At 35.5% G+C, this 25,368-nt stretch overlaps 1 protein-coding gene across 1 annotated transcript in view; it reads left to right on the plus strand.

Annotated features, from left to right (window-relative positions):
- The window catches only part of CEP128 (centrosomal protein 128), a 424,502-nt gene that overhangs the window by 20,294 nt on the left and 378,840 nt on the right, over window positions 1-25,368 (plus strand). The window contains exons 4-6 of the mRNA XM_060166154.1: window positions 1,674-1,760; window positions 21,414-21,540; window positions 22,822-22,940. Of these exons, the coding sequence (XP_060022137.1) occupies window positions 1,674-1,760; window positions 21,414-21,540; window positions 22,822-22,940 (333 nt within the window). The remainder of the gene's footprint in view (window positions 1-1,673; window positions 1,761-21,413; window positions 21,541-22,821; window positions 22,941-25,368) is intronic.

The raw sequence follows: 25,368 nt of genomic DNA on the forward strand, positions 1-25,368 counted from the left end.
AGTTTAGCAATGGTTGCATGTAATAGATTTTAACTAGGTTGAGCTAAGAAATGGTTTCAGTCGGTGTATTAGTTTTTTATGCCACAGTAACAAATTTGCACAAAACTAATGTCTAAAAAACCCAGAAATTAATTTTCTTACAGTTCTGTAGGTCAGAATCTGACCCTGGTTTCATTGGACTAAAAGCAGGATGTCAGTAGGGCTGTATTCCTTTTTGGAGGTCCTAGGGAAATATCTGTTCCTTTTCCAGCTTCTAGAGGCTGCCCACATTCCTTGTTTTGTAGCCCCTTCCTTCGTCTTCAAAGCCAGGAAGGGTGGGTTGAGTACTTCTTACATCATATCACTCTGACTACTCTTCTGCTTCCCTCTTCCACTTTTAAGGATGCTTGTGATTGAGTCCACCCAATAATCCAGGATAATCTCCTCATCTCAAGGTCCTTAACTTAATCATAGCTGCAAAATCCCTTTTGCCATATAAGGAAACATATACATAGGTTCGAGGGATTAGGACTTGGACATCTTTGGGGGCATTATTCTGCCTAACACAGTCAGTAAAGATATATTTGAAATATATGATAGGTTGTGGAAATGTTTTGGGATAAGGCAGTATTTCCAAATAAAATACTGTGGGAGTGAAACCAATAGGAATTATTACCATAGTTTACCTTCTTGTGGACATTTGCCTTTAGAGAAGTTGTTCATATTTTGGGTAGGTAAATTATTCATGGATGAATGATACTGAGATGCCATTTTTATTTAGAGGCTAATTTCTGACAGTGTTTGGAAGTTTGAGTGTCAGCAGTTTACATTCCCTCCCTAGGAAAGGGCTTTGGAAAAGAGGTGGAGGAAGGGCAAAAAGAAAACTCAGACTTTTTTTCCTACCTCTTACTTCCGTTTTGCCTGGATAAACATGGATTTTGGCTTTCAATTGCTTTGGGTTAGTATGCTTAGATAAGAAGAGGCTAATTTCTGGTGGAGAAACCATAATTTGATTTAAAACTCCGGAGCCTTTTTCTTTCTAAACTTATTTAAATTAACATAATATTGGATTCTTGCAGTACAAATTCTTGTACTTTCCCACTACTGAAACATATTAGTAAGTATATATTTTTGAAAGAAATGCCTCCATTTACCTCTCAGGTGAAACCTAGCATATTTAGGTGGAAAGCATTTTTATTGTAATTACAAACAAATTTTATAGCTAAAAGTTAAAGGATATTTTGTTTTCTTTTCTCTTAATGGAGTCCTTGAGGTAAAGTAATAACTGAAATAACATTGATCCTAATGATTTGCTTGTCATGAACACAATCGACTAGATTTTTCTCAGGATTTCTCTTCTATAAAGAGGGTCTGAATTAGTTGAGGTGCACAAATTGACGATGAGGATTCTTTTCCAATTTATGGTTTTGTTGCCAACTTAGTATGGAACCTTGGATAAGGATTGAAATTTTGTGCTTCAGATTTCACACAAGTAAATTGCAGATGGATTTGAGTTTCTCTGTCAGTGCTGTTAATAAGATTTATTTGATATTTATGAAGTATATTACCCAACTTAATTATTATATAAATTGTACCTTTTGCAAATGGGTGACCTAGCTGTTTGATATGCCGCTAAGATTGATTGGGGAAAACATTGTTTGGAGCAATTAATAAAGTCCACTTTCTTTCTTTAGGACACTAGTCGGAACCTGCGGCAAGTTGACCAGATGCTTGGACAGTATCGAGAATATAGTAATGGACAGGCGGGGGCTATAGAACACGTAAGAATGTTTACATATGTTTGCATTTACTCTTACCCACCTTTTTGGAAATTTAGTTGTTGAGGAGTATGGATGTGAGATAAAGGACGTAACCACTGTGAATAGCTTTAGCTTTTCAACTGCTTTATTATTTTATAGTTTAAATTTAGCTTGTCAGATGGCTTGCCAGCTAGTCTATATAGATTAGATTCTATTGAATTTGAAAGCTTTACTTTTTTATTTTGGCTGTGCCACATGGCTTGTGCGATTTTAGTTCCCTGACTAGGGATTGAACCCTGGGCCCTCGGCAGTGAGAGCATGGAGTCCTAACCACTGGACCACCAGGGAATGAATGAATAAAATGAATATTTTTTAATTAATATTTTGCTAATTCTGTCTCTTATTTCCTTCTTTTGGAATTTGCTAACTCATCTTCTGTAAACTCTTAGAAAACCAAAGAAATTTATTCCTTCATGTTTCTAATTATGAGTATACACTCTAATAAGATTAGTATTACATGTGTGCTATAATGATAGTTTTATATATATCTGTGCTGTACTGAGTTGTCACATAAGCCCCAAGTTTAATTGATTATTTGTTATTTTCTTTTTACAAAGCAGAAGTATAGTCATCATTTGCTTGTAATTGGAAGCTAATTGCTTGAGCACAGGGAACATATTTTCTCTCATAAGGTTTTTTTTACTACTTTCATTTAGAAAATAAACTTGGACTTTCTTGTATCTACCAAATTTTTATTATTTATGGTATATTTGCAGATGGGGCCATAGACTTTATATATTTGGGTAGCTCATGAAATGTTTTAGATTTAACTACCTTATTAATGGAGTTAATTCTTTGCTCTTTAATTTATTAATAAGAAAATAAAAACATTATTAACTAGTAGCAGAGAAAAACCTACTTTGTTAGGTTGAATATTAGATGAATTTCCCTTGAATTGAGCAATTGGGAAATAAAACTATGTATTAAGTGAAACTTCTGTACAGGTAAGCTTTTAAAACACAGAATGTGTTCTCCTAGAATTGGTAGGCCTAGAATTGAATAATGCTGAGCTCTGGGGGAGTAGTTTTATACATGGGAAGTAGATAAGCTCAACAGGTATTTCTTTCCCATCTGAGTTGTAAGTACCTAGACTGCAAAGCCACTCATTTAAAATAGGACACAGGAAAATAAGATTCTTTCCTTTTACTTTAGGCTGTTCCTTGTCTGGTCTAGAGTCTTCCCCTTAGATTCCTCAAATTCTTGTTCTATTAAAGTAGTTGCCTCTCAATGATTTCTGCTCCCAGCATGCCAGAGGGGGATGTCACTCATTGCCTTATATTTACACTCCCTCGATAGAGCAATGATTTGCACCCTATCACCTGTAAGTAACCTGGGGGGGCACCTGCTGTAATCTATGGGAAGATGTGCAACTCAGAAAGAGTATTTCTCACAACAAGTGAATCTGGTGGGCTGCTCAGTGAAAATTGCTTTCTTAGCATTAAAATATTTACTGTTACGAAATATAGCAGTAAAATGGGCATACCTAAAAATGAGTGTATGTAATGTGCCAACTATCATGTGATTTATCTGAATCTTTCTATTTGTATTCTTTAAGTCCTCTAAGTACATGATAGTATTATCCTCTATTTTAAAAAATTTAATTATTGTGTGTTCTGTTTAGGGAGGGACCCTGGAGAGTGATTCGTTTGTTTCTTTCTTTTGGAGACTGTGCTCCAGCTCATGCAAGTTCTCTTGATGTAGAACCTGCTATTTTTTTTCAACAGCCTGTAACAGGCTAATCCATTTTCAAATTATTGTTATTGTAATTATTATTTTATTGAGGTATAGTTGATTTACAATGTGTTAGTTTCTGGTGTACAGCAAAGTGATTCAGTTATACACACATGCATATATATTTTAATATTCTTTTCCATTATGGTTTATTATAGGATATTGAATATAGTTCCCTGTGCTATAGAGTAGGACCTTGTTTATCTACTTTATATATAATAGTTTGTATCTGCTAATCTCAAATTCCTAATTTATCCCTCACCTATCCCCTTTCCCCTTTGGTAACCATAGTTTTCTATGTCTGTGAGTCTGTTTTGTAAATAAGTTCATTTGTATCATATTTTAGTTTCCACATATAAGTGATATCATATGATATTTGTCTTCCTCTTTCTGACTTCACTTAGTATTATAATCTCTAGGTTCATCCAATGTTGCTGCAAATGGCATTATTTCATTTTTTATGGCTGAGTAGTATTCCATTGTATATATGTATATACCACATCTTCTTTTCCATTCATCTGCTGATGGACATTTAGGTTGCTTCCATGTCTTGGCTATTGTAAATACTGCTGCTATGAACATTGGGGTGCATGCATCTTTTTGAATTAGAGTTTTTTCTGGATATGCCCAGGAGTGGGATTGCTGGATCTTATGGCAATTCTATTTTTAGTTTTTTAAGGAACATCCATACCTTTTTCCATAGTGCTGCACCAGTTTACTTTCCCACCAACAGTGTAGGAGTGTTCCTTTTTCTTCACACCCTCATTAGCATTTATTATTTGCAGACTTTTTAATGATGGCCATTCTGACTGGTGTGAGGTGATACTGCAGCTTTGATTTTCATCTCTCTAATAATTAGTGATGTTGAGCAACTTTTCATATGGCTATTGACTGTCTGTATGTCTTCTTTGGAGAAATGTCTATTTAGGTCTTCTGCCCATTTTTTGATTGGATTTTTTGTTGTTGTTGTTATTGAGTTGTATGAGCTGTTTGTTTATTTTGGAAATTAATCCTTTGTCGCATTGTTTGCAAATATTTTCTCCCATTCCGTAGGTTGTCTTTTCATTTTGTTTATGGTTTCCTTTGCTGTGCAAAAGCTTATAAATTTGATTAGGTCCCATTTGTTTCTTTTTGCTTTTATTTCTATTGCCATGGGAGACTGACCTAAGAAAACATTGCTACGATTTGTGTTGGAGAATGTTTTGCCTATGTTCTCTTCTAGGAGTTTTATGGTGTCATGTCTTAAGTCTTTAAGCCATTTTGAGTTTATTTTGTGTATGGTGTGAGGGAGTGTTCTAACTTCATTGATTTACATGCGACTTTCCAGCTTTCCCAACACCACTTGCTGAAGAGACTGTCTTTTCTCCATCATGTATTCTTGCCTCCTTTGTTGTAGATTAATTGACCGTCGGTATGTGGGTTTATTTCTGAGCTCTCTATCCTGTTCCATTGATCTATATGTCTGTTTTTGTGCCAATACCATGCTGTTTGGATTACTGTAGCTTTTTGTAGTATTGTCTGAAGTTTGGGAGGGTTATGCCTCAACCTTTGTTCTTTTTCCTCAGGATACTTTGGCAATTCTGCGTCTTTTATGGTTCCATATAAATTTTAGGATTATTTGTTGTAGTTCTGTAAAAAATGTCATGGGTATTTTGATGGGGTTTGCATTAAATCTGTAGATTGCTTTGGGCTGTATTACCATTTTAACTATATTAATTTTTCCAATCTAAGAGCATGGGATATCTTTCCATTTCTTTGAGTCATCTTCAGTTTTTTTTATCAATGTTTTATAGTTCTCAGCATAAAAGTCTTTCAAAACCTCTTTGGTCAGATTTATTCCTAAGTACTTTTTCTTGTTTTTGGATGCAATTTTAAAAGGGATTGTCAGGGACTGTTTGTTTACATGCCTTTTCTGATATTTCATTGTTAGTGCAAAGAAATGCAACAGATTTCTGTATGCTAACCTTGTATCCTGCTACCTTGCTGAATTCATTTATCAGTTCTAGTAGTTTTTGTGTTGAGTCTTTAGGGTTTTCTGTATATAGTATCATGTCATCTGCCTATAATGACAATTTTACCTCTTCCCTTCCAATTTGGATACCTTTTATTTCTTTTTCTTGTCTGGCTGCTGTGGCTAGGACTTCCAATACTATGTTGAATAGGAGTGGTGAGAGGGCATCCTTGTCGTGTTCCAGATTTTAGTGGGAAGGCTTTCAGCTTTTCACTGTTGAGTATTATGTTGGCTGTGGGTTTGTCATAAATAGCTTTCATTATTATGAGATGTGTTCCCCCTATACCCACTTTGGTAAGAGTTTTTATCATGAATGGATATTGAATTTTCGTTAATCCATTTTAATCAGTGTTCAACTGTTAAAAAAATTTCTCCATGTTAAATATCCATTGCCTAATTGAAATTAGCATTTCTCTTTTAAAATATAAGACATTTCCTAGGAAATGGGATCAGCCATTCTGCTCTAGGGAAGACAAGAACTTTTATTATTTTTATTTATTTGTTTAAAAAAGTTTTGAATTTTATTTATTTTTTTATACAGCAGGTTCTTATTAGTCATCAATTTTATACACATCAGTGTAGACATGTCAATCCCAATCGTCCAGTTCATCACACCCCCACCCCCACACCCCCGTGGCTTTCCTCCCTTGGTGTCCATACGTTTGTCTCTACATCTGGGTCTCAATTTCTGCCCTGCAAACCGGTTCATCTGTACCATTTTTCTACGTTCCACATACATGCATTAATATACGATATTTGTTTTTCTCTTTCTGACTGACTTCACTCTGTATGACAGTCTCTAGATCCATACATGTCTCAACAAATGACCCAATTTCGTTCCTTTTTATGGCTGAGTAATATTCCATTGTATATATGTACCACATCTTCCTTATCCATTTGTCTGTCGATGGGCATTTAGGTTGCTTCCGTGACCTGGCTATTGTAGGTAGTGCTTCTGTGAACACTGGGATACATGTGTCTTTTTGAATTATGGTTTTCTCTGGGTATATGCCCAGTAGTGGGATTGCTGGATCATATGGTAATTCTATTTTAGTTTTTTAAGGAACCTCCATACTGTTCTCCATAGTGGCTGTATCAGTTTACATTCCCACCAACAGTGCAAGAGGGTTCCCTTTTCTCCACACCCTCTCCAGCATTTGTTGTTTGTAGATTTTCTGATGAAGCCCGTTCTAACTGGTGTGAGGTGATACCTAATTGTCGTTTTGATTTGCATTTCTCTAATAATTAGTGATGTTGAGCAGCTTTTCATGTGCTTCTTGGCCATCTGTATGTCTTCTTTGGAGAACTGTTTATTTAGGTCTTCTGCCCATTTTTGGATTGGGTTGCTTGTTTTTTTTAATATTGAGCTGCATGAGCTATTTATATATTTTGGAGATTAATCCTTTGTTGATTCGTTTGCAAATATTTTCTCCCATTCTGAAGGTTGTCTTTTCGTCACGTTTATAGTTTCCTTTGCTGGGCAAAAGCTTTGAAGTTTCACTAGGTCCCATTTGTTTATTTTTGTTTTTATTTCCATTACTCTAGGAGGTGGATCAAAAAAGATCTTGCTGTGATTTATGTCAAAGAGTGCTCTTCCTCTGTTTTCCTCCAAGAGTTTTATAGTGTCCAGACTTACATTTAGGTCTCGAATCCATTTTGAGTTTATTTTTGTGTATGGTGTTAGGGAGTATTCTAATTTCATTCTTTTACATGTAGCTGTCCAGTTTTCCCAGCACCACTTGTTGAAGAGACTGTCTTTTCTCCATTGTATATCCTTGCCTCCTTTGTCATAGATTAGTTGACCATAGGTGCGTGGGTTTACCTCTGGGCTTTTTATCTTGTTCCATTGATCTATGTTTCTGTTTTTGTGCCAGCACCATATTGTCTTGATTACTGTAGCTTTGTAGTATAGTCTGAAGTCAGGGAGTCTGATTCCTCCAGCTCTGTTTTTTCCCTCAAGACTGCTTTGGCAATTTGGGGTCTTTTGTGTCTCCATACAAATTTTAAGATTTTTTGTTCTAGTTCCATAAAAAATGCCATTGGTAGTTTGATAGGGATTGCATTGAATCTGTAGATTGCTTTGGGTAATATAGTCATTTTCACAATATTGATTCTTCCAATTCAAGAACATGGCATATCTCTCCATCTGTTGGTATCATCTTTAATTTCTTTCATCAGTGTCTTATAGTTTTCTGCATACAGGTCTTTTGTCTCCCTAGGAAGGTTTATTCCTAGGTATTTTATTCTTTTTGTTACAGTGGTAAATGGGAGTGTTTCCTTAATTTCACTTTCAGATTTTTCATCATTAGTGTGTAGGAATGCAAGAGATTTCTGTGCATTAATTTTGTATCCTGCAACTTTACCAAATTCATTGATTAGCTGTAGTAGTCTTCTGGTGGCATCTTTAGGATTCTCTATGTATAGTATCATGTCATCTGTAAACAGTGACAGATTTACTTCTTCTTTTCCAATTTGTATTCCTTTTATTTCTTTTTCTTCTCTGATTGCCATGGCTAGCGCTTCCAAAACTATGTTGAATAATAGCGGTGAGAGTGGACAGCCTTGTCGTGTTCCTGATCTTAGAGGGAATGCTTTCAGTTTTTCAACGTTGAGAATGATGTTTGCTGTGGGTTTGTCGTATATGGCCTTTATTATGTTGAAGTAGGTTCCGTCTATGCCCACTTTCTGGAGAGTTTTTATCATAAATGGGTGTTGAATTTTGTCAAAAGCTTTTCCTGCATCTATTGAGATGATCATATGGTTTTTATTCTTCAATTTGTTAATATGGTGTATCACATTGATTGATTTGCATATATTGAAGAATCCTTGCATCCCTGGGATAAATCCCACTTGATCATGGTGTATGATCCTTTTAATATGTTGTTGGATTCTGTTTGCTAATATTTTTTTGAGGATTTTTGCCTGTATATTCATGAGTGATATTGGTCTGTAATTTTCTTATTTTGTAGTATCTTTGTCTGGTTTTGGTATCAGGGTGATGGTGGCCTTGTAGAATGAGTTGGGGAGTTTTCCTCCCTCTGCTATATTTTGGAAGAGTTTGAGAAGGATAGGTGTTAGCTCTTCAGTAAATGTTTGATAGAATTTGCCTGTGAAAGCCATCTGGTCCTGGGCTTTTGTTCGTTGGAAGATTTTAATCACAGTCTTAATTTCAGTGCTTCGGTTTGTCTGTTTATATTTTCTGTTTCTTCTTGGTTCAGTCTCAGAAGGTTGTACTTTTCTAAGAACTGGTCCATTTCTTCCAGGTTGTCCATTTTATTGGCATAGAGTTGCTTGTTGTAATCTCTGATGATCCTTTGTGTTTCTGCAGTGTCAGTTGTTTCTTCTCCTTTTTCATTTCTAATTCTGTTGATTTGAGTCTTCTCCCTTTTTTTCTTGATGAGTCTGGCTAATGGCTTATCAACTTTGTTTACCTTCTGAAATAACCAGCTTTTAGTTTTATTGATCTTTGCTATTGTTTTCTTTGTTTCTGATCTGATCTTTATGATTTCTTTCCTTTTGCTAACTTTGGGTTTCGTTTGTTCTTCTTTCTCTAGTTCCTTTAGGTGTAAGTTTAGATAGTTTATTTGAGATTTTTCTTGTTTCTTGAGGTAAGCTTGTATAGGTGTAAACTCCCCTCTTAGAACTGCTTTTGCTGCATCCCATAGGTTTTGGATGGTCGTGTTTTCATTGTCATTTGTCTCTACGTATTTTTTGATTTCCTCTCTGATTTCTTAGTGATATCTTGGTTATTTAGTAACGTAGTGTTTAGCCTCCATGTGTTTGTGTTTTTTATGTTTTTTCCTGTGTAATTGATTTCTACTCTCATAGTGCTGTGGTCAGAAAAGATGCTTGATATGAGTTCAATTTTATTAAATTTATTGAAGCTTGATTTGTGACCCAAGATGTGATCTATCCTGGAGAATGTTCTGTGCGCACTTGAGAAGAAAGTGTAATCTGCTGTTTTTGAATGGAATGTCCTATAAATATCAGTTAAATCTATCTTGTCTGTTGTGTCATTTCAAGCTTCTGTTTCTTTATTGATTTTCCTTTTGGATGATCTGTCCATTGGTGTAAGTGAGGTGTTAAAGTCCCCCACTATTATTGTGTTACTGTCGATTTCCTCTTTTAAAGCTGTTAGAAGTTGCCTTATGTATTGAGGTGCTCCTATGTTGGGTGCATATATATTTATAATTGTTATATCTTCTTCTTGGATTGATCCCTTGATCATTATGTAGTGTCCTTCCTTGTCTCTTGTAACATTCTTTATCTTAAAGTCTATTTTATCTGATATGAGTATTCCTACTCCAGCTTTCTTTTGATTTCCATTTGCATGGAATATCTTTTTCCATCCCCTGTATGTGTCCCTAGATTTGAAGTGGGTCTCTTGTAGACAGCATATATATGGGTCTTGTTGTGTAGCCTGTGTCTTTTGGTTGGAGCATTTACTCCATTCATGTTTAAGATAATTATCGATATGTAAGTTCTGTGACCATTTTCTTAATTGTTTTGGGTTTGTTTTTATAGGTCCTTTTCTTCTCTTGTGTTACCCACTTAGAGAAGTTCCTTTAACATTTGTTCTAGAGCTGGTTTGGTGGTGCTGAATTCTCTTAGCTTTTGCTTGTCTGTAAAGCTTTTGATTTCTCTATCGAATCTGAATGAGATCCTTGCCGGGTAGAGTAATCTTGGTTGTAGGTTCTTCCCTTTCATCACTTTAAGTATATCTTGCCACTCCCTTCTGGCTTGTAGAGTTTCTGCTGAGAAGTTAGCTGTTAACCTTATGGGAGTTCCCTTGTATGTTATTTGTTGTTTTTCCCTTGTTGCTTTCAATAATTTTTCTTTGTCTTTAATTTTTGCCAATTTGATTACTATGTGTCTCGGCATGTTTCTCCTTGGGTTTATCCTGTATGGGACTCTCTGTGCTTCCTGGACTTGGGTGGCTATTTCCTTTCCCATGTTATGGAGGTTTTTGACTATAATCTCTGCAAATATTTTCTCTGGTCCTCTCTCTCTCTCTCCTCCTTCTGGGACCCCTATGATGCAAATATTGTTGTGTTTAATGTTGTCCCAGAGGTCTCTTAGGCTGTCTTCATTTCTTTTCATTCTTTTTTCTTTATTCTGTTCTGCAGCAGTGAATTCCACCATTCTGTCTTCCAGGTCACTTATCCGTTCTTCTGCCTCAGTTATTCTGCTATTGATTCCTTCTAGTGTAGTTTTCATTTCAGTTATTGTATCGTTCATCTCTGTTTGTTCTTTAATTTTTCTAGGTCTTTGTTAAACATTTTTTGCATTTTCTCGATCTTTGCCTCCATTCTTTTTCTGAAGTCCTGGATCATCTTCACTATCATTATTCTGAATTCTTTTTCTGTAAGGTTGCGTATCTCCACTTCATTTAGTTGTTTTTCTGGGGTTTTATCTTGTTCCTTCATCTGTTACGTAGCCCTCTTCGTTTTAATCTTGTCTATCTTTCTGTGAATGTGGTTTTTGTTCCACAGGCTGCAGGATTGTAGTTCTTCTTGCTTCTGCTGTCTGCTCTCTGGTGGTTGAGGGTATCTCAAGAACTTTTATTTTTAACTTAGATTTTATAAATGATACTAATGCTAAACCTCAGGAAATGGATACAAGTGATACACAGTTTACCTTTGAACAACATGGGATTTGGAGCTCTGGCCTTCCACACAGTTGAAAATTTGTGTATAACTTATAGTTGGCCCTTGGTATCTGAGGTTCCTCCCTCTCTGCAGTTCCTCTGTATCTGTGATTCTGTGTTCATGGATTCAACGAACCTTGGATCACGTAGTACTGTGGTATTTACTACTGAAAAAAATCCGCAGGTGAACAGTGCAGTTCAAACCCATGTTGTTCAAGGGTCAACTGTGTATGAACTTACATATTTATTTTATGGAGGTTCAGTTTTGTGAACATAATTCTCCAGTGAGTGAGGAGCTATGTAAATATTCAGTGCAATGCTTTCCTCCTGAGACGATCTGCCCTAACAAGAGAATTGTGAGAATTATTCCTGTTGGTTTTGTAAGGGTCAGGAGTCATGATGAGTCACTTTTTTGACTACCTTTTCTTGAAATGTACATAATTTCACTGTTGTTTTCTTGAATCTTTATTCCAACTCTAAATTTATTTATTTGCTTATAATATGTGAAGGACTCTCTCTGTGAGGAGTTGAGCAGTGTTAGAGGATCAGCAATGGGGTGTGTGGTGTTTCATAGAGAAGTAGCATCTACCTTTTCATATTCTCTTTGGGAATATCTTCATAAGCTTAGTTTACAGGTACCTTTTTGTTTTTTGTGTGGTAACTCATTTAATTCTCTCAACAGTCCTATTAGGTAGATACTATTATTATCCTCATTTACAAGATAAAAATACTAAGGCACAGAATGGGTACTAGCTTGCCCACAGTCTCACAGTTAGTCAGTGACAGAGCCAAGGATAGGATATTATCCCAAAACCCAGCATCAGGATTCATTCACATCATTGAGTTGTGCTTGCTTACATTTTAATGATGATATGAATTTAATTTTTCTGAAAATTGGGATTTTGGATTCAAAGTTTGAAGGGTTATATAATTTACATTTATAAACTAGATTCTGGAGATTATCTTAACTGATTGAAAAACCAAAGCCCATTGTCACACAAGTCATTAATGTTACAGCTGGTGCAGTGTCCAGAATGAGAGTTAGATGGAACAACTACAGAAACAGAATGGGAAGAAATCTGATGCTGAGCTAGGATTGGCATTGAAGGCTTGCCAAAGTTGGCTGTTCTAGCTGCCACTTAAGGCAGTGTGGTGGATTCTGCAGGTTGCCTACACCAGCACTGGTTTCCCCCTTCTTCCTAAGTAACAACCACTGATTTTTTTTTACAAGCCTTTCTTGTAGCCAGCCCAACCAATCAGCCATATTAAGTTGGATAGTATGACTTAGGATCTTTGGTCTTAATGAACTTCATGACCTTAAGTAAGTGTCATCCTGCGTTAGTTCTCATGCTGTAAATTTCTTGGGAGGTCTGAGAACATTTGGTCCAAAGAGGACCTGTTGGGTTGGTTTTATATGAAAGTTTACTGGGAATATTTGGAACATATACTCCTATGTTAAATAGTGCAACTGATTAGCTTAATGTTTAGAACATATCTAGAGCTGTGTGTTCCTATTCATGAGAGAACAGGTCTGTTTTTATGTTAATGCCGTAAAAATGGAATGCCCTCAAGAAAGAATATTCAACATAAAAAGTTAATACCTTCTGCAGTGGAAATTTGGACTGCAGCTGATGAGGCTAAAGTAGTTAATATTTGGTATAAAAGAAAGATACAGTTCTTTTGATTCAAATCAGCAGATTCATTAAGTACATTTTTAAGGTAAAGAGTGGTTAAAATATAGTAAAATCAAATTAGAGCTTAGAGACTTGCATTAATAGGTAATTTTTCTTCTAATTAAGTACTCTGATTAAAATTTCCCTTTGGGAGTAATAGGACGTTACCATCTGGCGTATATGAACTTTGGAAGAATTTGAATGTTAAATAACAAAGTCCAGGTTTTTTCTTCTTTTCAATGGATTTCAGTTGTCAGATATACATAGTGACAGCCCAGAAGCTTAATGTTAATGGTTCGGAGCCAGGCACAAGCCACTTGTAATATCCCAGAGCTGAAGGTACCCATCCCTTTCTCTCTGGCTGAGTTCTACTAATTGTCCTAAAGGTGAGAACTGTTCCATCTTTTAACAACTTCAGTGCTAAGTAGTGAGAATGTATGGGTAAGAAATTACAGTGGACAACTGAATTCTGTTAGGAACTTTTTTTGTAAATATATTTCAGATCTTAGGAATTAGGTTCTTAGAGTCTTATGTTTAAAATTTTATTGCCAAGTTTCTCATGAAACTACTAGACAGGAGAATAATTTTTACAGAATTTTGCTTTGAGGCTAGTGGAAAAATGTAGACTTTGGAGTCAGACTTAAAATTGAATCCTGATTTTTTTCCACTAGAAACCATTTCAATGATTTTGGGCAAGTTATTAAACCTTTCTGAACTTGAATTTAATCATCTGAAAAATGAACATAATTATATATGCCTTATTATAACTAACATTTATTGAAGTAGTCACGCTGCTTTAGACACTTGCTAAACATTTATGTTCTTGTTACTTCTTTAATTCATCCAGTAATCCCTGTCTTCAAGTATTTGCTATGTTCTTAATATAGATTAAGTACTTGGTACATTATAGACACTAAGTACTTGGTACATTATAGGCACTGAGTATTCCTTTCCTTTCCTTTCCTTGAATTCACTGGGCCTAACTTCAGTTTCTTTTGTGTATTATTGTGACTATAAACAACATAATATGTTGTAACGTTCACAGTGATAGGTGTATCTGATTGTTTTGACTTAAAAGTATATGCCAAATTAGACAGCATACATAATGCTGCTTTTCCCCCCGTATGTTCATGATTATATTGTCTGTCCACCCAAAATACAATAATGTACTATTAAGAGCACATTCCATTTTCCATGCATGCTCATTTTTTTTTTTAAAATTATTTATTTATTTGGCTGTACCGGGTCTTAGTTGAGGCAGGATCTTTAGTTATGGCATGCTAACTCTTAGTTGCAGCATGTGGGATCTAGTTGCCTGACTAGGGATCGAACCCAGCCCCCCTGCATTGGGAGCTCAGAGTCTTAGCCACTGGGCCACCAGGGAAGCCCCCATGTATGCTCATTTAATAACATTCAGAATATTATATGGAAACACTTTAAAAAATTTTAAAAATTGTTAGAATATGTATGCTATGTGGGCTTTGAATATATGAGGTCTCATTTAAAAATAAAATAGTCACATAAATAAATATGATGTATCATTTGAAAGGGAATTTCTAAATTTCAAAACTATTAGTATAGACTTATATTTCAATAAATCAGCCTATGGAGAGAGGTTAGGGATAGCAGTCAGAGCTAATGATCTTTCTGGTAAATAAAAAATAAGATAGCAGCAACCATTTAAAAAATACATTTCAGCAACAGATGGTGGGACCAGAAAAGTATGCAAACCATAAATTTGCACTCCAATTTTATAAAACTCCCCTCCTCCACCTCTTCTACCTCCTTTTTTGTCCTCCTCCTTCTCTTTGTTCTAGTTTTAATAGACTGTAAGGAACCAAAATAGAGCTGATAAAATTAACTCTACAACCAATCTATTTTGCAGTGTATTGCCAGATCAAGCTTGGCATTCTGTGGAGAAACAGGCAGTGAAGGAAAGTCAAGCAGAAAGCACTTAATCAATGTGCCTACGGTTGACGTTATTACCCAGGACAAACTTTTTAAAATGACCTCTTTTCTGCCTCTACTCTTGCCCTGGATTTTGCCAAGTTGACCCCTAAGATTTGTAAATCAAAGTACTTTAATTTTTTTTTGTTTCTAATGTCAACATTATAGGTATATCTAAACTTACTACACAAACTGTCTCCATAGTCACCAGTGCTATATACATTGTGAATGTTTGCTAAATACTGAGTCTTTACTGTCAGGTGAAAACAAAACTAAATGGTTAGATGAAATATTCAGATGTTTCCAATTTCTGCTCAACTATGCAGCTAAGTGAATGCAGTTACCTATACTTTGCATGCATTTCTGTATAATCTGTGTTATGTTAGGGGATATGTTTTCTTAGTATGAAAATAAGGGATACTTTGGAGTAAGAAAGTATCTGGAGAAACTAAATAGGATCTTTAATGGTTTCCAGAATTTAAGCTGACTTTGAATTACAGCATTTAGAATTTTTATCAAGGTTTTTTTTTTAAAGTTGTGTTTTTCATTTGTATGTAAGCTAATTATTTGAATATTTGGTAGCTACTATATTTATGTGTGAGTAATCACTGTTCCTACTTTATTTTTATTATGGTCTCTTTGTGGAAGTAATGGTAGATATCTTTTAAGAATTTCCTAAGTGACTAGTTTTAGTGTGATATATTTTTCTCTTTCTCACAGTGAGCTTAGTCAAGGATGTGATTAGTTTTGTTGAGAATGTGAATACGTGAGATACACTGGTTATTAGTATCAGTAACTGTAAATTGACCAACGAAGTTTACCCATGTGGTTCTTTGCCTTTTTTCATCTCATCTTATTGAAGTCAAATTTTACTGAATATGATTTATTTCTTAGGCATTTTTGATAGTGTGTGTGAAGTTGGTGCCTAGTTTCTTAGTTGTTTGCAGTTGCTTGTAACCTTACCTTCCCAGAAACTGGTCAAGAAACTTGCTATTAATGAATTTTGGAAAGTCAATATTTTTTTTACTTAAACAAACAAACCAGAGTTCTGGTCCCAGGCGAGGTGGAGTTTAGCATACTCTTCCACTGAATACAGCTATAAAACCTCTCCGAATGCTGAAAAGTAAAGACAGTTGGTCCTTGTTGCATGGTTTCGATGTGCATGAATTTCATTACCCCTATTTGGTCAAATAACACCAGTCCCCAAACAACACAATTCACATTTCAGCTAACACAACAGTATATTAATGATGAGTAACTGCAAAAAGGACAAACTTTACTGCTGGCTCTTCAGTCCACACATTATTGTATAAATAACAAATTGCTGCTTTTGAAGTCTTGCTGATGGGTCGCAGACAGTGAAAATTATAGTTGTGATACCTCCTTGCCTCCCAATGATAAACCTGCATGCTATTTTACAAGAATAAATAATAATAATAATAATAAAGGAATTGGTCAAAAAGGTGAAAGTGTGGCAAGGAAATGAAAAGTGATAATGCTGGAATGAAATTTGAATTGTATTATGGAGGAGTTAGATGTGGGGTTAAAAAGAAATAGCTGATAGTGAGAATATTGATATTTTTGCTGTTTAAGAGCCTGTAGATATACAACTAGAAGAATTCAGTGAAGTCATTTTTAGGGAATGACATTCTTCTAAAGAGCTTCTCCAGATTAAAACATCCCATTTCTTCATTTACTTTTGCTCTTATATTAATTGTGTGTAGTCATCACAGTAAAAACTACCATTTACTCAACAAACTAATCTTCCCTAGGCATTGCTCTAATTATTTTACATACATTATCTTATTTCATCCTCAAAATAAAATATTAGGGTGTGAAATATGTCAACAGGAACAGAAACAAAAGGAGTAGAACTGAGGAAAGTACTGCTAGGCTTTCCTCTGGTCCTTGTGAATCATGATGTTTTTAATGAGCACACTTCTTATATGGAAGACCCATTGCTGCCTAGGTGATCTCTTTTCATAGATTTGGTGTGCAGTATAGTCAGTTTTTCAGAGTTGTATGTATTTTTCGATTCTCTAAGCTTGACTTATATTTTGTCTCAGATCAGACTTTCAAATAGAGATGTCACAGGGCTTTCAGAGATCTCTATGAGGATTTTAAAATTTGCTATGTTAATGTTAATCTAAAAGCTTATACGTTTAAAATTTTTTAAATTTATTTACTAGTTTCCAAAATAATGAGTTATTTCCCTAACATTCTCTGCTGGTGACCGGTGACTATTTTTTTCTCCTTGAGTATCATTAACTCACAAATTTATTCATGTTTCAACTGCTTTATTCCATTGTAGTTAATATTTTTATCGATGCCCAAATTATTTCATCTTTGGCTATAGAGAGATTTCCCACTTGACTTCTGTGTTTAAAAGCATGTCTTAACAATTTGGATAAACTACCTTGCAAACAAGTATTGCCATTCAATTTCAGTGCCCAAGTTTTATTTTTATTCTTACTGGTACATTATAGTAATGCTTCATTTGTTTTAGTCTAATGTCAAATGAACAGAGATAAAAGAATAGACCTAATATGTAAATGGTACATTTATATCAAGTTGAGGTGAAAATATGTCATAACATGTTCCATGATGCTGGTTTTGTGGTAGTTTCTATAGGGGAAAGTGGGGGAAATGGAATCAACACTTGGTATGTGGTGAGGTATTCATGATAAACTTTTAGAATCTGCACCATTGCAGTCAGTACCACAGTCTGTGTGGAACACTGATTTAGTTTCAGCAAAATAGCATTATCCATCATAGTATTATAAATTAATATTAAATTGAATTTTATTAGTGTTGTTTTGTTTTTATGTAATTTCGAGTTTGGTTTGCCTTTGCACCTAATTAGAAGTTATAATCCTAAAGAGTTTAAAACAAATTTTATCTTTTGGTTTTTGTATTTTAGGAGTTATCAAATTGGTTTTGTACATCATGAATAGATTTTGTGCCATGTCTGTTGTATTATTGCTACTTTAAGTGTAGGTTCTAATTTTATTACATGTTTAGTTTTGTATCTTAGGTGGAGGATCTGTTTTTGCCATGATGTTTGTAGGAGTGATTAAAAGAAATCTTCATCTCACTCATTTACCTTTTACAGTTCATTTTTTTGGTTTTTATGTATTAGCCTGTTCATCTGTTCAATGGCTTATGATACATCTTTTGAGAGTTTTAAAATGAGGTTGCCAAATAGTTTGTCTAACTTTTTATCTTATTTCTGAAATGATCAATTTTCTAACATCTGTTATTCCTCCTAGATTTTGGGGGTAATGTATCATTTCTGTTGTTCTGCAATATTTTCCCATATGTTCCATGGTGAGTTTTTTGTTGTTGTTAGCAGTGATATTGTGTGTGTGCATGTGTGTGTGAAAATTCATCTTCTTAATCAGCTTTTAGTTACAGCTCAGGATTTGTTAGCAAATAAGCCCACATGAAAAGGATGCTGGCAAGTTCTGCTTCTGGCATTGGTAGATAAGATTATTTTGGATCAACTCTCCCATTCAGATCAACTGGAAAGGCAAAAAAATTGTAAAAAATAATATTATGAAACCATCAGAGAACTACCAAGACAGTGAGGAATTTTATAGTCAAGATCTGGCAAAAATAGAAGTCCAGAAGGAAGAGTCCTACATTTGGGACTCTTTCTCTGTCAAGGCAGTAGCTGATTTCAAAAGAGGTGGCTTAGAAGCAGATAAGATTAGAACTATCTGTAGACTCAAAGAGGCTAGAGAGACCAAAATTGGAGTTCAGGAACCCTCCAGCTTTTGATTGAGACCCCAAAGAGTGATAGCCTAGGAAAAATGGTGAATTGAAAATCAGAGCAGTGATATATTGAAAATTGACCAGTGCTGATGGGGACAGAAGCCCAGCTTTGAATCATCTCAGTTCTAATGAATTAAGGTACATTGGGTTTCCTAGTGACCGTAGCCTGACTTCCTGATAGAAGCAAACCCAAATCCCTTCTGAAGGAAGATGTCATCATCCAGAGCTTTAAATAGCTCTACAGTTTTCATATACAATGTGTATCACATGATAAAAAAATACTCAGGCATAAGAAAATACAAGAGTTGACTGAAAACCAAGGGAAAAAACAGACAAGAGAAACAAGTAGGAGATTATAAAATAACTATGATTAACCTGTTCAAGAAATTAAAAGATTGAGGGCTTCCCTGGTGGCGCAGTGGTTGAGAGTCTGCCTGCCGATGCAGGGGATACGGGTTCGTGCCCCGGTCCGGGAAGATCCCACATGCCGTGGAGCGGCTGGGCCCGTGAGCCATGGCCGCTGAGCCTGCACATCTGGAGCCTGTGCTCTGCAATGGGAGAGGCCACAACAGTGAGAGGCCTGCGTACAGCAAAAAAAAAAAAAAGAAAGAAAAAAGAAATTAAAAGATTGAGAATTTTGACAATTGAAAACTCTAAAAAAAACCAAACAAAAAAGACAAAAAATGAAAATTACAGAAACTGAAAAATATAACTAAGATAAACAAACAAATAAATTAGAAAAAACCATCAACAGATGGATTAAGTAACAGCTTGTATACAGTTAAAGAGAGAATTAATAGATTGAGAGATAGATCAGCATAATATATCCAAAAAGAAGAATGGAGGCATGGATGAACAATACAGAAAAGAGCATAAATGACCCATGGGATTTGGTAGAAAAGATAAAACTTAACTCCAACTGGATTTCCAGGAGAGGAAAGAAAGAATGAGGCAGAAAGAATGAAGAGATGTGGCTGAAAATTTACAACACATAAAAGAGATTAAGCTACAGATTCCATGATCTCTATGGGTCAGAAATGGGATAACTACAAGTAAAGCTGTACATAGTCATATCATTGTAAAACCATTGACACTCAAAGTCAAAGAGAAAATCTTAAAAAGAGCCAGAGCTGTAAGGGGCAAATTACCTTCAAAAAGAAGCAATAATTAGAAATGTCAGCTGACTTTACTTCCAAAAGGATAATCAACTTTACTTCAATTAAAAAAAAAAAACTATGAAAAAGGATACTGACATCAGGCTTAGCTTGAAAGATGCAAATAATAAACACAGGAAAAGTTAGTAGAGCTGGTTCTGTCACTAACTTATGTGATCTAAAGTCATTTTACCTTTCTAGTCCTTTTTTAATGTTACAGTTTGGATTTGAGCTTTTTAATTTTAACATTGTACAATTTTATTCTGACTCTTTGTCATAGATTACTGATATGCTATTTTGTGTTCACTGTGTAAGACCTCTTGACTACTTACATGTTAAACATAGTTTTTTATTTTACTTGTGTATAAATTACTCTCCAGGTAGACCTTAGTTCTCCCAGGCCTCATCTGTATGTTTCCTGGATTGATGGTCTAGGTCCTACAGCTGGTGAACACTCAGGCAGGATGGTATTGCACAAATGCCAGTTTAGAGAAGCAGGGAACAGAGGGTATGGAAATATTAGCTTTTTCTTTCTTTCTTTCTTTTTTTTTTACAGAAATGAGAGTGGTAATAGAGATAAATTGTTGAAATTCTAACTCTACTTCTTTTAATCCAGCCTATTTTAACCTTGGTTCTCCAGAACAGCTAAGTCCAAACAACCAAAGTGAAAAAGGATTTACTCATTTGTGACTCATATTCTGTTTCAGCTGTGCTCTTCCTTCAGTTGAAGCTACTTTCTTTCTGCACAGTTCCCCAAGGAAACCAACTTATTTCCTCCATCAGTGGTGTTCTACCTTTTAATTCTGGCTGAATTTAGGAAGCCCTCTCTTTTCAATCAATTGTTTTGTTTTGACATTCTCTTTAAAGAGTTACAGATGACTTGTTTTCTGGATCCATACATTATTTTTATTAATATTATTTTTTATTCATCCTTGGCTAAAATGTCTAGACCAGAAGTTTCTCAGCAATTCAGGGTATGTGGATTTTCCTAAGTTTTACTCTTTGTTCCTTTGGGTTTTTGTTGAATCCTCTTTTCAGGTCAATAGTTCTGTACAGCTCTGGATTATATTCTCAGTATTAAGCGTGATTTTATTTATTGTAGCCCTTTAGGTCTTAAAAGATGTTGTCTTATATTCCCTGCTGGCTAACTTCCTAATAACCTGAAGAGAGCATTTGGACAACTGTGATCCTAGTTTGTACTAACAGTCCAACATCTGACCACATGGTTTTCCGGGATTTGAAATCTTTGAATGAATGAAAGGTACTCTGCTACAGAATTGGCAGTGCACTTTTTTTTCAAAGCAGAAGTCACTGTGACAGCTGCTCATTTCCCTCTTTATTATAGATCTGAGGTTTCTGAAGGAATGTTTAGAAGGAAGGCTTTCTCTTTTTCAGATGTGTTGGCCTTGTTATGTTTCTAAGCATGGGCACATCAATCTGATGGTAATAGAAAGATGGAATAGGTAGTGACAGATGCTCTTTAAAACCAGATGTTAGAATTGGGTCTTAAAATATTTATGTTTACTATTTTTATATTTCTATTAATATAACTTAGTTCAAAATTTTCTCTGATATAAATTCTCTTTGGGAACCCAGATAGTTCATGAATAGCTTTAAAATCTCTAGGCTTATTTGTATCTGGAAGTTTTTTAAACTTCATTGTATCCTTTAATTTAGTTAAAAGAAAGCTTGGAGCATTCAATAGGCCAACTGCGGAGTCAACGGTTATTGAGAAACTCAGGAGGGAGAAGTATTTCTGTTACAAGTCTGAGTACAAGTGACCTCGATGGTGGCACTGTGACAGGTAAACTCTTCAGATGTTCTGAAAACCTCTTCTTTGTCTTAAAAATATTCCTGAAGTACATATTGGATACATGTAGTATTTAGACAAATATAACCCATACATAAAATCATACAAATAAGGTGTTAGAAGTATACTTTGAAGCATGTTCAATGGGACTTTGATATTCTGAGTCTGTTACTTTTTTCTTCTCAGGCTCTGTAGACCATGTAGAGCTTCACCTGACAGAACCTTATTTAATTGTCTGCCTCCAGTCAAAACACACACACAAATAGGATTTACTGTGTGGTGTACTTTCTGGATTAGAAATCTTGTCCTAGGTTCATAGTTTTTCAAAAGTCTCATTATGAAATATCCTGTGACACTTGTTAATAACAGGGGAATTTTATCCTTGGTGTGCAGCTCGATTTCAATGGCTACATAAAAGGTGATAACACTTAGTTTGCATATAATTATACTTTCCTACAGCACTGAGGTTCATGTTTGAATAGAAGAGACTTAGAAAAGTCTGCAGTGAAGAGAGGCGATTTAGACAGAGTGAACATTAGTAGCTTGTGTTGTTAATATCATTATTGGTCATGATAATAATGATTAAAAATCACAATCAGCTATATTTCTTTATGTAGTTTAGTTTATACTGATTTTTTATGTATTTATTTACTTGTTTTGCGGTACGCAGGCCTCTCACTGTTGTGGCCTCCCCCGTTGCGGAGCACAGACTCCGTACGTGCAGGCTCAGTGGCCATGGCTCACGGGCCCAGCCGCTCCGTGGCATGTGGGATCCTCCCGGACCGGGGCGTGAACCCGTGTCCCCTGCATTGGCAGGCAGACTCTGAACCACTGCGCCACCAGGGAAGCCCTATACTGATTTTTAAACACCATTCAGATTTTAGATAATTTGTTATTTGAAAAATTCTGTTTTGTTAGTATTATTTTAGGGAGTCATAAAAGTTATTATTTTTTTTTAGCAACTTACTATTTTTATGTAAGAGAAAATACTATATTGCTTCTTTGAAAAGTACAGCCAATTAGAATTTTTGATGTGTTCTAGTTCCAGGTTATTTCAATTGTTCATTTTATCTGCTTTAAGAGCAAGATAAGTGCCAATTTTGTGGAATTTTATGGCCACAGCAAGATATTTGTTTGTGATTGTCTGTGGGAAATAATCCAGGTTGAGGGCACATGTATATATCCATGTCTGCTGTGTATTTCCTGAGTAAACTTTTAGATTGTTTCTTCTCATGTGGTGTTTTTAATCCTTTCCCTTTTCTTTCTTCTGTAAAGAGAGCCACCGTTTTCCACCTACCTCACCTCTGAAGGACTATGGGGATCAACAGGGTATTAAACGAAATAGGTCCAGAACTGGTGTCCGATTTGTTCGGGAGACTGATGACATGGGCCAGGTATTTTGTACCCATTCTGTAGTCTGGTTCCTTGCATTTCTATTTAAATCACTAACACTTGAATTTTATGGCTGTATTTTAACTAAGAGTTTGATCATCACTAATTTTGTAATGATTTTTTTTTTAAACCAAGTAAAGTATTTTATTTTCAATGTGTTGATCATCATCATACATTTATTTTGAATTTTGTTATGGAGGATTATATTTTGTAGAACATTTAAAAGTGAGTTTAGCTGGACATGTTTTGTTTCCTTGCTCAGATGGCTTGCTCTTTTCCACGCTCTGCTAAGTCAGCTAGTTTCTATTTTTCTAAGTTTAGTTTAGTATGAATAAGTTAGTCTTTGTGTGATTTTTCCATTAGTGTTTTTCTGATTTGCTGAATCACTGATGGAGCCACTTTGTATTAAGCAGGAATTCTAGGCTTTTTCTATGTATTCACTAAAGATTTTGAAGGTATTAGTTCTATAGCTATATTTCTTTTTCTGCTTCTTTAAACTTCTATGCAAGAGCTGAAAAAAATTTTTTTTGTTATTGTGTTGGGTAGCTAAATTAATTAGATAAGGACTAGGAGATGTTGCTGACTTAGACATCTTTGTTTTGGTAGTTTTAAGATTGAGGACTCAGAGTTTGTTAGGATACTCATCTGTAGCTTTCCCTTATTATAACATAAGATAAAGAGATAACAGAACCAAGTGCATTAGAAGACGCCTTGTAGAAACTTTTCCTTGACAGTGTTATTTTTTGGTAGGTGCAACTTGCTAGTGTGGATTATGTGATAAAACCTAGAGCAGAGAACAATATCCTAATATTACTTTTTCATTTTATTTATTTAGTGCCTTTGTCCTGGGTCAGTGCTTGGGCTTGGAAACAGTGATGAGCAAAAACCTTGCCTTTTCACAGAGCTTACAATTTAGAGGGGGAGCTAGATACTAATCAAAAAGTATGTAAATACACCCATAATTGTGAGCCGAGATGCTTGCTCTAACGGAAGGAAGCATAGGGCTATAGGAGTGTTTATAGAGGGACCTGCCGCAGTTAGGGAAGGCTTCCCAAAGAAAGGCTGATTGAGCTGAGATCCGAAAGTTGAGTAAGAGTCATTTGAGGTAGAACAAATACCTTGGCAGGAAGGAAGATAGCACCTATGAGTAATTTAAAGAAGGCCATGTGGCTAAAGAAGTGTGAAACCCTGAGACCATGCACAGCCACGTAAGAGGGTGACAGTTACTTCGAAAAGATCACTCTGGCTCTAGTGTAGAAAATAGAGTCAGTGTGGGTAAACCAATTAGAAGGATATTGCTGTGTTCTGGGTGTGAGCTGATGGCCACTTGGATTAGGATAAATGGAGTTGGAGAGAAAGTGGTAGATTTAAAAACTATTTGGTGGATAAAATGAAAGGTCTTGAAGATCAGATGACCATTTGGGGAGGACGGGAATGAGTGAAAAGGTGGTGTCAAAGATGAGTCCTAGGACTCTGCTTTGCAAAACTGGAAAATCATCACAGCAAAACCTAAGTGAATGGTCTGTTGTTCATCTGCTGTATTACCTCCACTCCTTTCTTTTTAATTGTTCTTCCTTGTTTTAGTCCATTTCTTATGATGACCTTTAGCTCCATATGACTGTTTACTTTCTTAATGCCCCAGTGCAGCATTTGTGGTTTTGTTTACATATCTGTCTCCCATGACACTTGTTTCCCAGCACAGTTGCTGGCACTGGTTAGTTGCACAATGTGAATTTGTTGAAATGAATCAATTTTTTATTTCTGCAAGTCTGTATAACTTAGTTTTTTATTATAAATTATAGGCTACACATACATGTATAGCATACATATTTACCATTAAAAGTACAACAATATGAAAAATCCATGTAACTACCACCCAGACCAAGAAATAGAGGTTTATAATACACGCCAAACCTCTTTTACACTCCTCCTTTCCCCAAGGGCTATCAACTATTTTGACTTCTATGTTAATCATTCTCTTGATTTTTAAAAATATTTTTACTGCTTATATCTTGCTTAGTATTGCCTGTGTTAAACTTTATATAGATGGAATAATGCAGTGTAACTTTTTTTGTAACTTTCCTTTTCCATTTAATGTTTTGTTTTTGGAGTGTAGGTAGGTTTGATCATTTCATTTTCACTGCTGTGTGATACTCCGCTGGAGGAATATATTGCAGTTTATCTCCATTTCATTCTTAATGGACTTTGGTTTGTTTTTAGTGTTCTCATCATGAACAGTGCTGCTCCATACATTCTTTTTTTTTCTTTTTTTTTTTTTTTTTTGCCGTACGCGGGCCTCTTACTGTTGTGGCCTCTCCCGTTGCGGAGCACAGGCTCCGGACGTGCAGGCTCAGCGACCATGGCTCACGGGCCCAGCCGCTCTGCAGCATGTGGGATCTTCCCAGACTGGGGCACGAACCCGTGTCCCCT

Source organism: Lagenorhynchus albirostris, chromosome 1, assembly GCF_949774975.1.
Source record: "Lagenorhynchus albirostris chromosome 1, mLagAlb1.1, whole genome shotgun sequence".
In the NCBI taxonomy this organism is placed as follows: domain Eukaryota; kingdom Metazoa; phylum Chordata; class Mammalia; order Artiodactyla; family Delphinidae; genus Lagenorhynchus; species Lagenorhynchus albirostris.